The 14503-nt window shown below is 42.8% G+C and overlaps 1 protein-coding gene across 6 annotated transcripts in view; it reads left to right on the top strand.

Annotated features, from left to right (window-relative positions):
• WDR72 (WD repeat domain 72) overlaps positions 1 to 14503 on the top strand; it is a 284931-nt gene that overhangs the window by 178474 nt on the left and 91954 nt on the right. For all 6 annotated transcript variants that reach the window (XM_059714686.1, XM_059714683.1, XM_059714684.1 and 3 more), the window contains one exon: positions 12472 to 12661. In XM_059714686.1, coding sequence (XP_059570669.1) covers positions 12472 to 12661 — 190 coding nt within the window. The remainder of the gene's footprint in view (positions 1 to 12471; positions 12662 to 14503) is intronic.

Raw genomic sequence — 14503 nt, 5'->3', positions numbered from 1 at the left:
AGAAGGGGTCAAGGCTGGGACAGCTGAAACCCTGACAGGTGCTCAGAATCCTATGTGCACACCCATCTTAAAGGGGAAGTACAGAAAGAACAGAGGCCCCAAGGTGGGGTTAGCCTAGGCAGACCAGGACCCATGAGGTTACACCCTGCCCCAGAAACCGCTTCCCCAACAACCAACAGAACATCAGAGTCATGGCAGGTGAGAGACCAGAGGTGAGGTTGGTCCTTACCTGGTCCCACAAGTGGGGTGGACCACAGTGGTGATCAGTTGCCAGGGTAGCTACCCTCCCTATTGAGTCCCACTTGAGATCAGAGTCCTTAGATACTGTCATCTGGTAAGACCCACATAGATTCACATATGTTAGGGGCTGGAAGGGACTTCACAAGATCATCAGGTCCAGCCCCCCTGCATTTGGGCAGGACAGCTGGATGACCCCTGCCAGGTGAGCATCCAGACATTTTTTGAAGATTTTTTTAACATAATGCGTTGCTCACCTGCTCAGCTTCTGAAGCCCTTGGCAGACATTAATTACACTTAAAACATGATTAGTCTGTTAGTCACATCTTAAACAGTGACCTGGCTACACATTCAGGGAATTAAAGGGACCACAAAAAGGGAAAACAGTCAAAAAAATATTACTAAAAACATACTTTTGTGGCTCGTTTCCATCATGCCTTAAATTGAATACGTGGTGGGGTTAGGACCACACTTTTATTTAAAAGTGTGATGGGATCTGGTTCCCAGTCCCAACAATTTCTTGCCCTGCCATGCACAAGTGGCTCAGCAAAAGGTGCCATAGTTGGGGTCAGGGATCAGAATCCATCACACTTTTTAAAATAAATGTCAATAAGCAGTCTGAAACTCTTTGATGTCTTTAATTTATGGAGTGGCAGGTATATATCCAGCAAACTGTATTTGCAGTGTATTTGGTTGCATTAGGTCTGTGTATTTTGTACTTTCCAATGAATTGAGTAGAAGCTGCATTAATACCATGATTCTGGGCTTCTCTATTCAGGGAAGTTAGTATTCAGTAAATTTTGGAAGCCCAGAGTCATGGTATTAATGCAGCTTCTACTCAATTCATTGGAAAGTACAAAATGTACAGACCTAAGAGCTCTCTCTCTTATCATGAACAGTAATAGTATTTGCACAGGAGGTCAGTTCTGATTTGCAAAGTAGCCAGTGCACTGTAAATTCACATCCTAGATTACTGGGCACTAACTTCTTCAGGCAGATTAACCCTGCCCTTACATACTCCTGCACCTAAGAAAAGATCTTGCATCAGCCTGTCCATTTCAGCAAGCCAGTCAGCATTCTGCATCGTTGATTCAGAACTCCCTGTTTAATCATTTGCTGTGAAATTTTCCCAGGATCCTTTCTGGCAAGCACTTACTGAAAGGCAAGCAGCATAGACAAAGATACCTCTTAAAGGGTGGTGCAACTAGGGTTTTAAAAGCTTCAAATATAAACAAAGTGCTGGGACAACCCCATCAAAGAATGTCCAACTTTTTACTGAGCTCATACTTCAGCGTGCCTGTGAGCCTTACTTGCAGAAGTAAAAGAGTTAACCATTTACCATCAATGAACAGGAGTTAGGCTCTCTAGTCAGTTCCAGCAGGAGCATTGACCCCAGTCAGAATCCCCAGCCTTAGCTACAGCTAACACCCAGTCCCTCTGAGGAAGGCTTAAAAACCCCGGACACATGTAGCATCAGGGGGATGGAGAGAGGGGCAGAATTCTCTCTAAGTCCCAATGCAGCAACCAGAAAAGGCGAGAAGCATGGGAAATACCCGAAGTAGAACACAGACACATCATCAGTAGCTGTCCAACCTCTTCTTGAACAGCTGCAGTGATGAAGAGTCCACAACTTCCCTAGGCAGTCTATTCTGCTGCCTTACTTCCAGCAATGAAGAAGTTTTTCCTGATATACAATCTAAATCCACTTTGCAGCAACTTAAAGCCATTGGTTTGTGTCTTGCTCATTGCAGCAAAAGAGAAAAGATGTTTTTCCTCTTCTTTATGGCAGCCCTTCAAGTATTTTGAAACTGCTATCATGTCCCCTTTTAAGCATCTTTTCCACAAGCTGAATGGCAAAACTTCTTTAATACTTGGTTTGCATGGTGTTAAAATTCAAGTAGAGTTCACCTTTTCAGCATCCACTGTACTAGACACTATTATAGCTTAATATTTTAAAATTAATGGTGCTTAGAAACAGGACTTTTTCTTTTCATGTCATTTTAAGGAGAAATTATTTGCTCTTTTTCCAATCACTCACTTCATTGTTAGTTCAGAAATAAATGAAACACCCTTTTGCAACATTCTCCATAAATTATTGTATTAAATGTACATGTTCTCATATAAATAAAAATAACAGATACAGCATAGCCAAATTTTTAAACTCTTAATTTTAAACTCTTAATTTTTCATATTTTAAGAAGTCTCTGCCCCCATTATCACTGCAAAATGTATTAGGCTAAATTCTGATTTTATTTAGTACATTAATTTGTTTGGCAACTTTTGTACAAGATCTAATTGCAAAAAAAAATTCCCAAGGAAAGTTCCATTTCCCAGATCAGCCTACCTGTAGTGTAATCAAAACATGTTATTCCTTTTGTTGATTGTTAGCAGGGGAAAAAAATATCCTCGCCCCCTTGGGGATTTCTTTTGTGAATCCTTCATATAAAAAATATTTTTTCCCCATTCTCCCTGGCTCTTTTGCTTTGAAATGTTAAATACTGAAACGTGTCCTCCTCATTCCCTTACTGAATTTTGAATACCCACCTTGAATCATTTCAGCTGGAAAAATGTAATAGAAAATTACTTGATTCTGTCTTTTCTTCTCCTAGTTTTTTAAGATATTTTGTGTTAGATGAGTGCTTATGAAAGATGCCAGATTGACACACATGGACATTGAATATCTCTATCTATCCATAGAACATTTGCAGTGTGGGCAAGCTTACTCATGCTATCCTTATGGGGCGCAAACAGAAGTGACAATTTTTTCCTGATCTGGCCACAAGAAACAGTCTATAGTCATGACCAAACAAGTGCACAGCTGCAGACTGCTTCAAAAATGGCCAATTGCCTGAGGGTTCAAATGAAAATGTTTGAAAGCATAGCATCTTTTATAATTTGTGTCTGTGCTGCCTCCCGGCCTGTCTCTGTTTTCAGAATGGGAGGGGGAAAGGACATGGAGGGAGTTCAGTTTGTGAAGGGAGTTTAGTTTTTTCAGTCTCACTGGAGGGTGGCGCGGGTGAGGTGGAGCCCCTCCCCACCAGAGCTTCAATTCCCCCACCCCACCCTCCAGTGCTGGCGGGAGAACCGCTAGACTGAGCTCCCTCTGCTCCCTTTCCCCCTCCCATTCTGAAAACAGCATGGGCTGGCAGGGAGCTGGCAGGAGGAAGGGTCATTGCTAGGTTCCCCTCCCCCTTAGAACCAACAGTGAACTTCTGTTTGGTCCCAGGGATCATTGTAACTTAGAATGCTTCCTGCAAAGCATTCTGAGTTATAGCCAAGAGCTGCACTTCTGTCTGTGCCCATAGTGTTCCTTGGTCCCTGATTTAGCAAGACCAGTTATATGAAAAAGAGTTTGGCTTATTTAGGGAAGACTGATAGTGAGTTCTGCTTTATATTATTAATCAGTAGTCCTGCCTACAGTGGTTGATAAACATGTATAAATGTTCTTAGGACTTGGGACCAAAGTACGTACATCTAAGCATTAGCTACATGGCTTGTGGGATATAGGCAGACTCCTGTAGCTAGATTAAGCCCCACCAACGAAACAGGACTTCGTGTGGGTCTGCCCACCTAAGCTCGAGCAGCTGCTCCCGAGCGGCTCAGGGCCAGGTGATCCTGGCTCAGGCTTGGTCTTTCTCCAGCATTTACGTAAGCCCCCAATACTTGCCTACCACTTGTTCTTAAGTTCAGAAGTGAAAGGTTCCCATCTATCTTGGACTTGCTTGGAAGTGTTGCATGTGGTCTTCCTTGGGGTTCCACCTCCCCTATTCCCCTTCCATGCGCCAACCTGATGGTCTTGACTATATGATGGATGGCTTAAGCTCTCTTGGACACTAGTATGTGTGTAATCACCCCAATTGGGCCTCTAATGAATTTTAATAAACACAGCATCTGGGTGCATGCTGGTCATAGACCAGCCAATCTTCTTGCTGTGCTCTGCCTGTAAAGTGTTCAGCAGGCACAGGAGAACACTCTTCCTTCTTATGGCCATATTTCTTGGGTCAGCCAGACAACCCCGTCTTCCACCCCAGAGTCCCTGAAGGCTCCTGGTCCCTCAGCCCCAGGAGTAATATCATTAAATGTGGCCTCAGTCTCTAACCTCAGGAGTGAAACAAAATTACAAGAAGAATTAAAAAAAAAGATCAGAGGGGTAGAAGTCTCTCCTCCCTACTCACGTGTCCCTGTGTGTTGATGTAACAGCCCTTTGGCATCCTTCCTTTGTCTAGCACTGGGTATCACTTGTCAGGGAGGCAGTCTGTTCTTTGAGACTCTGCTTGACATCCCTGGCTTGAGATATGACCGGGTGCACTGACCAGGAGCATACAGCTGCCTCCAGGCTGTTGCTCACCAGCTTCTTCCCAGCAGACAGCTTTTGAAGCTGACTGCCAATGCTGCTTGATGACATAATCCTTCCACGCCAGCCACAGCCACACAGATAAGCGGCTAATGAACCATGCAGGTGGCTCCACCTGCAGTTCCCCGCTTTTTTGCTACCATGCCCGTATCAGGTGGGTTTTCCAGGTCATGGGGCTTTCAGGGCCATTTCCTCATGGCCACAACGTTTTCCTGTTGCTGCTCTGGCCCCGGGACTTTCACTCTGGAACAGTAGGTTCAACAGTCTGACTGCATGTTCTATGTTAAAAGTTCAGGTCCTTAGTATAAACCTGTCTACATGGAAACCCCAAACTCACTATTCCTCTATGTGCCTAGCTGTAACAGAGCACCTGGGGCTCTGTTTCTTTAAGGGAAAAATCAACCAGGCAGGCAAGGGACAGCAGCTGCAGCACACTGTGGCAACAGGGCATTCAGGCCAATTGGCAGGCACCTGCAGACATCCCAGGCAGTCTGCTGGCTGGAAGTGGGCAGGATCCTCTAGTCTCTTTCTATGACCAGGTTACGAAACGCCTGGACACAGGAGGAGGGGTGGATGTCGTATACTTAGACTTCAGGAAGGCCTTTGATACGGTATCCCACCCCATACTGGTGAACAAGTTAAGAGGCTGTGATGTGGATGACTACACAGTCCGGTGGGTGGCGAATTGGCTAGAGGGTCGCACCCAAAGAGTCGTGGTGGATGGGTCGGTCTCGACCTGGAAGGGTGTGGGCAGTGGGGTCCCGCAGGGCTCGGTCCTTGGACCGATATTCTTTAATGTCTTCATCAGTGACTTGGACGAGGGAGTCAAATGTACTCTGTCCAAGTTTGCAGATGACACAAAGCTATGGGGAGAGGTGGACACGCTGGAGGGCAGGGAACAGCTGCAGGCAGACCTGGATAGGTTGGACAAGTGGGCAGAAAACAACAGGATGCAGTTCAACAAGGAGAAATGCAAAGTGCTGCACCTAGGGAGGAAAAATGTCCAGCACACCTACAGCCTAGGGAATGACCTGCTGGGTGGCACAGAGGTGGAAAGGGATCTTGGAGTCCTAGTGGACTCCAAGATGAACATGAGCCGGCAGTGTGACGAAGCCATCAGAAAAGCCAATGGCACTTTATCGTGCATCAGCAGATGCATGACGAATAGGTCCAGGGAGGTGATACTTCCCCTCTATCGGGCGCTGGTCAGACCGCAGTTGGAGTACTGCTTGCAATTCTGGGCGCCACACTTCAAGAAGGATGTGGATAACCTGGAGAGGGTCCAGAGAAGGGCAACTCGTATGGTCAAGGACCTGCAGACCAAGCCCTACGAGGAGAGACTAGAGAAACTGGACCTTTTCAGCCTCTGCAAGAGAAGGTTGAGAGGCAACCTTGTGGCTGCCTATAAGTTCATCACGGGGGCACAGAAGGGAATTGGTGAGGTTTTATTCACCAAGGCGCCCCCGGGGGTTACAAGAAACAATGGCCACAAGCTAGCAGAGAGCAGATTTAGATTGGACATTAGGAAGAACTTCTTCACAGTTCGAGTGTCCAAGGTCTGGAATGGGCTCCCAAGGGAGGTGGTGCTCTCCCCTACCCTGGGGGTCTTCAAGAGGAGGTTAGATGAGTATCTAGCTGGGGTCATCTAGACCCAGCACTCTTTCCTGCTTATGCAGGGGGTCAGACTCGATGATCTATTGAGGTCCCTTCCGACCCTAACATCTATGAATCTATAAGCCTGAGGCATGGGCTAGCAAACTAGTCCCTCCCTGGCAGAGACAGTGTGAAGAGCTCCCAGCAGGAGGGCTCGTAAAGGGACTGCAGTGCTACATATGGATCTCCAGCAAGGCTAGGGGAGCTCACTAGAATACAGCTGAAGTCTAGGGGGCTCTCCTAGGTGAGGGAAGGTTTTCCCCTTTTAAAGGGGCAGAGGGCTGCTTGGCCTTTATGTTTATGTTATAGCCTGGGGGCTTATGTTTAAGTTGCAGTTATACTAGCGGTTTGGGTTGGGACTGTAGGGGTGGTATATGAAGGTCCTATTAGTGCCTGAGGGGTACATGATCACCTTGAGCCTGGGGCAGGCTCAAGACTCCAGTGACTATTGGGGCAGAGTGCCAGTCCACAAGGCCAGACAGGGCCAGGGGTCTGGCACCCAAGAGGGGTGCGACCAGATAGGGGCCCAGCACTCAAGAGGGGTGCAGCCACACAGGGGCCAGGGCCTGGTGCCTGAAAGGGCTAAGCCAGAGCTAGTGTCTTAAAGGCCAGTGCAACTCAGCGGGCCCAGGCTAGAAGGCCTAGCCAGAGTAAAGGGACAGAAGCTGAGGAGGCCAAAGCCCCACCAGTGATGACAGTAACACCCATGAGGGTTGGGGCATGGTGTAGGGAAGATCAAAGCCACACAATTAGGCCCTAAGGCTTTAGGTACCCTGCAGTGGCACAGTCATAGAAAGGCCCAGCAAGCAGCCTGGCACTAGTAGAGGCTGGTAGGGTGCCAGGGCTCCCCAGTGGGGAAAAAATATGGAGGCCCATGGACAGCCTCCCTTTTATTGTTATTCCATCAAGGCATAGCGGATAAGAAGGGAAGGCACCTTCCCTAGGGGCAGGGCAGGGCATGTTCGTGGAGCCACGAGGTGGGTGTCACAGCCATCCCTGGGACCCTAACATGCTACACTAGCATTAAGATATATCCATTCTCTTAGCAATTTAACATTTAAGAGTGCTTTCATTCTGGGTTTGTTTTTTTATCCTCTACATGCATCTGACAACCTCTTTGTTTTTATTCCTATGTAGTCACAGGATCTGACCTAGACAGGATAAGATTATGCTTTGTGTAAATGGTTAGTTGATTACTATGTGATATGTTCTACATTACTAGATTTCCTAGCTGTTTTACCCAATGATAGTTGTAGTCAATGCAACTTCTGTGGAAAAATAAACAAGACCTCTTCTCTAAATAGTATTAATAATAATAAAAGAAATTGCTATTGACATTTCACAATGTTGTTTTATATATAATCTTTCTTTGTGTATACTATTCTATATTTTAAAAACAAATTTCTCCATTGTTTCCCAAAATGTGTTGCCAGAACTCTTGCTGTTAACATTTAGGACCTGGTTTTGAAGGCCCCCAGTAGCCTACAACCCCAGTTTTGCAGTTGCTGCCCAGTAGCTTCTCTACACAGACAAGCCCTAAGCTTGTACAGGCTTTATAGTACTTCAGCATTTACATATTATAAAGCCATAAATGGTGCCTGTGTATGTAATCCTGACAGTTATTAGCCAGAATAACTGGTCCCCTTTGTATCTATTTCATATTTTTTGTATGCAGGATGGAACAGCTGTAGTTAACTTCTACAAATTAGGTTAAGATAGCCCTCTGAAAATGGTCTGGTACAGTGTCATTCTTGTGCATAGTCTCACCTATCTCTGCATCCAGTCACAACAATGGTTGTCCGATGGTGCAACAATGGTTACCAGAAACTCTGAATTATAAAACTCACCAATATAGAAAGCTTGGATCCTGTGAGGTTATTAAAATGTTTTTCTGTTCCACAGTTATGTAGCTGTAGGGGATGATGGCTCTTTAGAAAGACAGTTATTTTATATTGTGCAGTATATGTCCTGTCCAAATATGGAAACAACTTCATATGCTCTCTCTTGCCCGGTCCCATCCTCGCAAGCAGAATAGTAGACATTAGATGTAATTACTATAGAGTGAAAAAAACAGTATCACTGGACATAAATATAATGATTTTGCTTATCCAAGCTCCTTTTCATTTTCCTTGCTGAACGTTTGCATAGCGGATATGTTACAGATCCTGTGTATGGCTACACACTGTAAGGCATCCACTTAGCACAAGTTACTTCTGTTTCTATTGGTGCCCACTATCTCTCATTAAATCAGCTAATATTTACAACACTGATTGCAAAATTGGAGGGATTGCCACATCCTACACGAAAAATATATTTACAGCCTACAGAATATAGAAACCCATTAAATGAATCCAGTTATATCCTGGAACTGACTTGAACTAGCACAGGGATTGGTGATACTGCTGGAAAACTGTGAGGACCTCTATTGCAGAAATAGGCAAAGTACTTAGAGAAGGAATTTGAATTTCACTGACAAAGATAAAATATTTGGGTTGCTAGGAAACATACAGGGAGAGAGCAAAGCTGAAGATGTGAAACCACACTTATGTGGATGTGCTTATTCAACAAAATTATAGACAAGCAGCATGAAGAGATTTACAGCTGCCTCCACAAATATCATGTTGTCCCATTTGCAACACTTTTTTATTCAATTCTAAGATGTTAGAGAAAATTACATGTTACAAAATACTACTTGGCTGGAGTACACAGTAGTGATTCAGGTAATGAATATCTGATCCAGGTTTGTGACAGGCTCTTAGGAGATCAGAAAACTGTGAAAAGCAGATAACTTTGTAGCTTTCAGGCACTGTCTCTCCTAACATAAGGGACATGCTTCTACAAAGTATCCACAGTTCTTCTGTGGATTCCTCTGAACCCCTGTCGAAAATCAACCTAGGAAGAATGGAAGCAGGTTTTTGCTTGTTTATTTTTGTAGTAATTCTATATCGATTTCAGGATCCAACTGCAGCATCTGGATCTGATTTCCTAAAGTTCAAGGTTATTTAGCTTGGGAGCTTTAGTTTTGGCTCATATCTAACTGTCATGGGATAGGGTCCACAGGGCTCTGTGACCATACCAGTCTTGCCCAATGGGCACCCTTTTTCTCACCTGTCATGTCTTGTTAGTAATTACCATAAATTTGGAGGCTGCCCTTGAGTTTTTTTGGACATGGTCCTAATGGACCCCACTGAACCATGTGGGTTCTTGGACCCCTTTTGGGTCTTGCACAAAATGGCTGCCTCACGAGGCGCCCTCAGTCTTATGAGCTAGATGCATGGCTCCAAAACTGCCCCTTTTCTATGCCCCAAGCCTCTCAGATGGCATTCACACATGGTTTCTCTGCAGGCCTGCATCCGTGCCCCACACTGGTGCCGGGCTCTGCACACCCCTTTTGTCAGTGCGCCCCCTGGCACTGGGGTCCCCACACTGTCATGGGCCCCCAGTGAGGCTCCTCCTTCCCCAATAGCCTCCCCCAATCCACCGGTGTTTATAAGCAGCAACTTAAATATGAGCCCCTGGGCTATAACCTAATATAAGCGGTTCAGGGTGTGCTCTGTCCCTTTAAAAAGTCAAATTTCCCCCAGCACTAAGTGCCTTGTAGGCTAGGGTACCTGTTGAGCTCCTGGAGCCCCATTAGCCCTGTATGCAAAATATCAGGCCATCCCTGGAGGCTCCTTCCCCTTAGCTGCTGCCAGAGAGCTAACCCCTACTAGTCTCAACCCTGTGGCTTATATTTGCCCAGGGCCCTGCCTTCTTCCAGTCAGCTGACAGGGTGCAGGTGCAGGCTAATTACCTCAGCCTGTTGCCATAGTAACCTGCACCTGTGGGGCTTCTGTCTGGCTCCTAGGGCCCTCTCCCTCGGCAGTTTCTGTTCCTAAAGGAGCAGGCACCTTAGTGCCCTGCGACACTAACTCAACCTCTTTTTTGGTTTCCCCAATAAAATAAAACGTTGTCATTCCAAGATGGAATGGTTGTGTTAAATCAGAATACAAAGGGTGAGGTCTGCTCCCTGTGACTTGATGCTGCTCACTTCTATGCTGGCATGGTACATCCAGCCAGTGCCAGAACTTAGTGGCATTAGACAGCTACAGCCTCAATTCTACTGCCAGGTTTTGGTTTGCTGGGACAACTGAATGGGGAGAGGCCAGCCAAGGAGTGAGCATGGCTAGAGTAGACAGTAGGGTGATGCACTGATTATATACCTCTTTCGATCTATCTCTGGTAATGTGGTTCTTTTGGAACACGGTCCTCTTCCACAGAGAAGTCTGTGTAGTTATCTCTCTCACCGGTAGAGTCTTAAAATCTTAGTATTCTGCCTGTCCTTCAGAGACTTTCCTTCCCTAGAAGGTGAATGTCTTTGCATACTATTGAGTTTGGGGGGCTGGGTGAGGGAGAATTTCCTCTCTTTATGACATGGAATTTCAAGATGCTGGGCCTGTAGCAGAGGGAGTACAACTCCTACCATTTTGTCATCAGGCAGGAGTTTAGACAAAGTAAGAACTGCAAAAAATTGCAAGATATTTGCATAGAAAGTTTCATCATGAATGGGCTCAGGATACTTTACAGATGGATCAGAACCTTGGTCCTTACCAATCCCCTTTAGACTTCTCTAGTAAAATGGATGGTAAACCAGCTAGGGGAACAAAATTCCTAAATAGTGTAAAGCTGGTATAACAAGCTCTATGCTACGTGTTCTTGGCTCCCCCCCCCACACATCAGGGAAATATACTGCTTACAGAGGAAAGTAGTTTCATCTTAGACAGTTGTTAGCCAGAGAATAATAGAGCAACTCTAGTGCTGCTTTGTTTTATATTATGGGCAGCCTCTGGCTACCTGAGGTTTTGGGTATTCCAAAAGTTTTATTAAGCCACCTTTGCTCCCTTCCTATCAGATCTTGCACTGAGAAGAGCTCAGCTGGACCCAAGACTCTGTCTCTGTTTACCAGGGAATACTGATATGTATGCAGCCACCTCTGGTACGGAGCCAAACAAGACAAGTTTAGTAGTCAACACAGGAAGGAGGGGCATGCCTGAAAAAGGGCCTGCTCCTAAAAATTCCATGAGAGTTTTAGTATCCTAGCACAGGAGATAATGTTTGGTGCTTAGTGTCATTCAAAATAAAACATTGTGAAAACAATGTCAGAAGTTAAACTATTATCTTCAGAATCTCAGCAAGTTTATACCTTGATTTTTAAAATATCTTTTCCTTTCAGCTAGTCTCACAAGTTCTAGGGATCTTGGTAAGCTGTAGCATCTAGGCATAAGGCTAGGGTTGGATACTATAAACATTTTAACTTAGAATCCTGTTTTAATACATGTAATTTGAAATGTCCAGCCGTATTAATTTACAGTAGATATTCTGTGTTTAATTTATATTGAAATGCAGTGACACCAATAAGCAAGGGCAGAAATAATCAACTGCTTGAACATATTGCTGAACTCACGTTCAAGGCCAATCGTAATTCCAGATCTTGAATCTTTCCTTTGGATAATGGGAGTTCTCTGGAATAGGTTTTTCCCTTAATTTTGAAAAAAAAATGCAATGCCAGCTTGTCTGAAGTATAGTCATGTAAAACCAAGGGTAATAGCAAAACATTAGTGCTCCTCTGCATCAAGAATAAACCCATTAAACTGAGTTGATAAAGAGGCAACAATTGTATCAACATCAAGGGATACCAAATAAATTTTACAATAACATTGGGTAATACAAGTATAGCAAAGCCACTCTACCTTCAACCCTACTTCATTTGGGGTCAAAATTAGGGCAATGTAGCTAGTTTGTATTGCTATAAGAACATGCAAATGCAACAGTTAAAGCATCTTTGATGCATGCTCTCAATCAGACACTTGCCCTTCCTCTTTAAAAGTGGCTAAAACATATGCCCTGAGTGTGAATTCCTTATACAGTACTCACTTTCCCCACAGTGTTTCTCACAATATGCAGCAAACTGAAGAATTTTCTTTCTAAGAGTCAGATCCATAATGGGTATAAAGTTCCACTGAAGTGAACAAACTACCTGCTACTACCCATTACAAGTCATTTTTTTCCACCTAAATATAGAAGGGAATGGTGGAATTTTATTTATCAGTGTGAGACCAACTATTGACGTATGTATCATGGTTAATGGGTTTTAATGAATTTTGGGTTTCTTAGGTAAGCAATTGAAAATATCATGTAAATAATGAAAAATGCAAATATCATTCTGTAATAATCTGCATCCATGACAGATTATTGAGACGATACAAGCTGTGCTACTGGCAGAAGTACAAAGGAGTATGAAAACCTTGAAAAAGACATCAATCATCAGTCAACCAGTGGCAATGGTAGAGAATGGAAATGGTGAGATGCGCACACTGCCAAAGATTGAACAGACAGAGCAGACAGAGTTACAATACATTAAAAACATTCCTTTGGCGAGTAAGTGCAAAATTTATTGGCATATTTTTTTCATAACTTTTTCTAGTACTTAAAACATATTAAGAATATGAGTTCATGATATATTGTTTCTGTATGAGACAAGCCAAGTGCCCTGTTTCTGACCTAGCTGGCTATCAATTTTCGTATAAAATTGTCAGGTATACAGGGGACTTCCAAATGCTATTATTATCATGTTTAAGTAATGAATACTAAAAAAGAAAAGGTGGATAAAATTTTTATTTAAAAATGTAGTTCTGGTATTGGAGATGTAAGTGACATGGAGCAGGTATTTGGGGGAATATAATCAGTAGCTTACAAATTACATTGACATTATTATTTTAGAAGGTATCTTTTTCAATGATATCAGCCTTTATACAGTACTAAAAATGAATTGTTTAAACTTCATAACTTCATGACATGGTACAAAATCTTTTATTTTTTTTTTTTATAAATAGAGCCTCTACAATGGGAAATCAAATGCATTTTACAATTGAATCATTTCATTTTACAACAAATTTAGTCATCGTAACTTTATAATGGCACTGTTTATGGTAGAAAAGATTGAATCTGAATTTATGTTATGAAGTGATATCCATTTTTTAAGCCTATTAGCTGAGTCTTAAAATTAAGTGACCTAAATTTTAGATCCAATCTTATTAGTGAGCCTTCTCTGGGGAAGCTAATTTATTATCTTGTTGAATGTATGTATCTGTCATGAAAATTTGTTACTGGTCTACTTGTCTCAGAATACTAAAAATGATCGGTGATACTTGTTTCAGGCCGCAAAACAAAATGGCATCTCTCTAACTTGGACTGTTGTAATATTACAAACTAGCTAAAGCTTTGAATAATTCCCATATATGAATCTATATTTTGCTTATACTGGAGATTCTTTTGAATCATTTTATCTCAAGTTGGTTGGGACAGGATAATTTTTTAAATAAAAGATCCCCCAGCTACAAAATTCTTATTTGGATTTGGTTCTGAACCTCCTTAGAGTTCAGAATGTAATTCAATGTGGTGTTAAAATTTGGACCATTGCAGGGACAAGAGCTAGTTTGGAAATCTTAAATCTGGCTGCACATATACAAAGTTCAGGAGTGCTGATATTCATGGGTTTGATTCAAATCCTATTTGTTACAGTTTGAAATACATTTTTAATATGTATTGTGACAGAAAAAATCCGTTTTCTGTTTTATTAAATGAGGCTGAGTCTTAAGAGTGATTCTGAAGGACTAAATAATAAAAAGTTGTAACTTCACTGGAGTTACTCTAGACTTATACTGCTATTATTTGGATTAGTGTTTGGCTTATGGCATGCATGGTGGTGGCTATGGGGTGTTTTAGTCATAATACATATACATTACTGAACAATATTCATCTGGAGAACTATTAGAATTTTAAAAGGATGTAAACAAGTACATATATTAATGGGAAGATGTGTACTGAAGTGCATAGGGCACAACCTTGTAACACTTTCTGGTTTACCTTGTGCAAGGTGTATTTTATTCTAAATAATTGGATGTGTTATGCAACAATATACATTTTACATCTACACTATAGTATTGTGGAGAGGGGGAAGACCTATTACATTATGATGTACGTAGGAACACTGTACAATATTTTAACCTACAGTTTGTTCAGATTTCTATACACATTTTTGCTTACTGAATTATATTGATATGTTATGCAAATAAGCACAAAAACACTTAACTTTGTTGGTGTGGCAGCCAACCAGTGGACATGTTGCGAAACTAACTGGCTTTATTCTGCATTAACCTCTTTCTAAGGCTTTTATTTTTTATGAATATATTTTTAAATTTGCAGTGAGGTTGGTAGAAG

The sequence above is a fragment of the Alligator mississippiensis genome, chromosome 11, assembly GCF_030867095.1.
Source record: "Alligator mississippiensis isolate rAllMis1 chromosome 11, rAllMis1, whole genome shotgun sequence".
NCBI classification, from domain to species: Eukaryota; Metazoa; Chordata; order Crocodylia; family Alligatoridae; genus Alligator; species Alligator mississippiensis.
The sequence above is the reverse complement of the archived record's forward strand: the minus strand, read 5'-3'. Positions and strand labels throughout refer to the sequence as shown.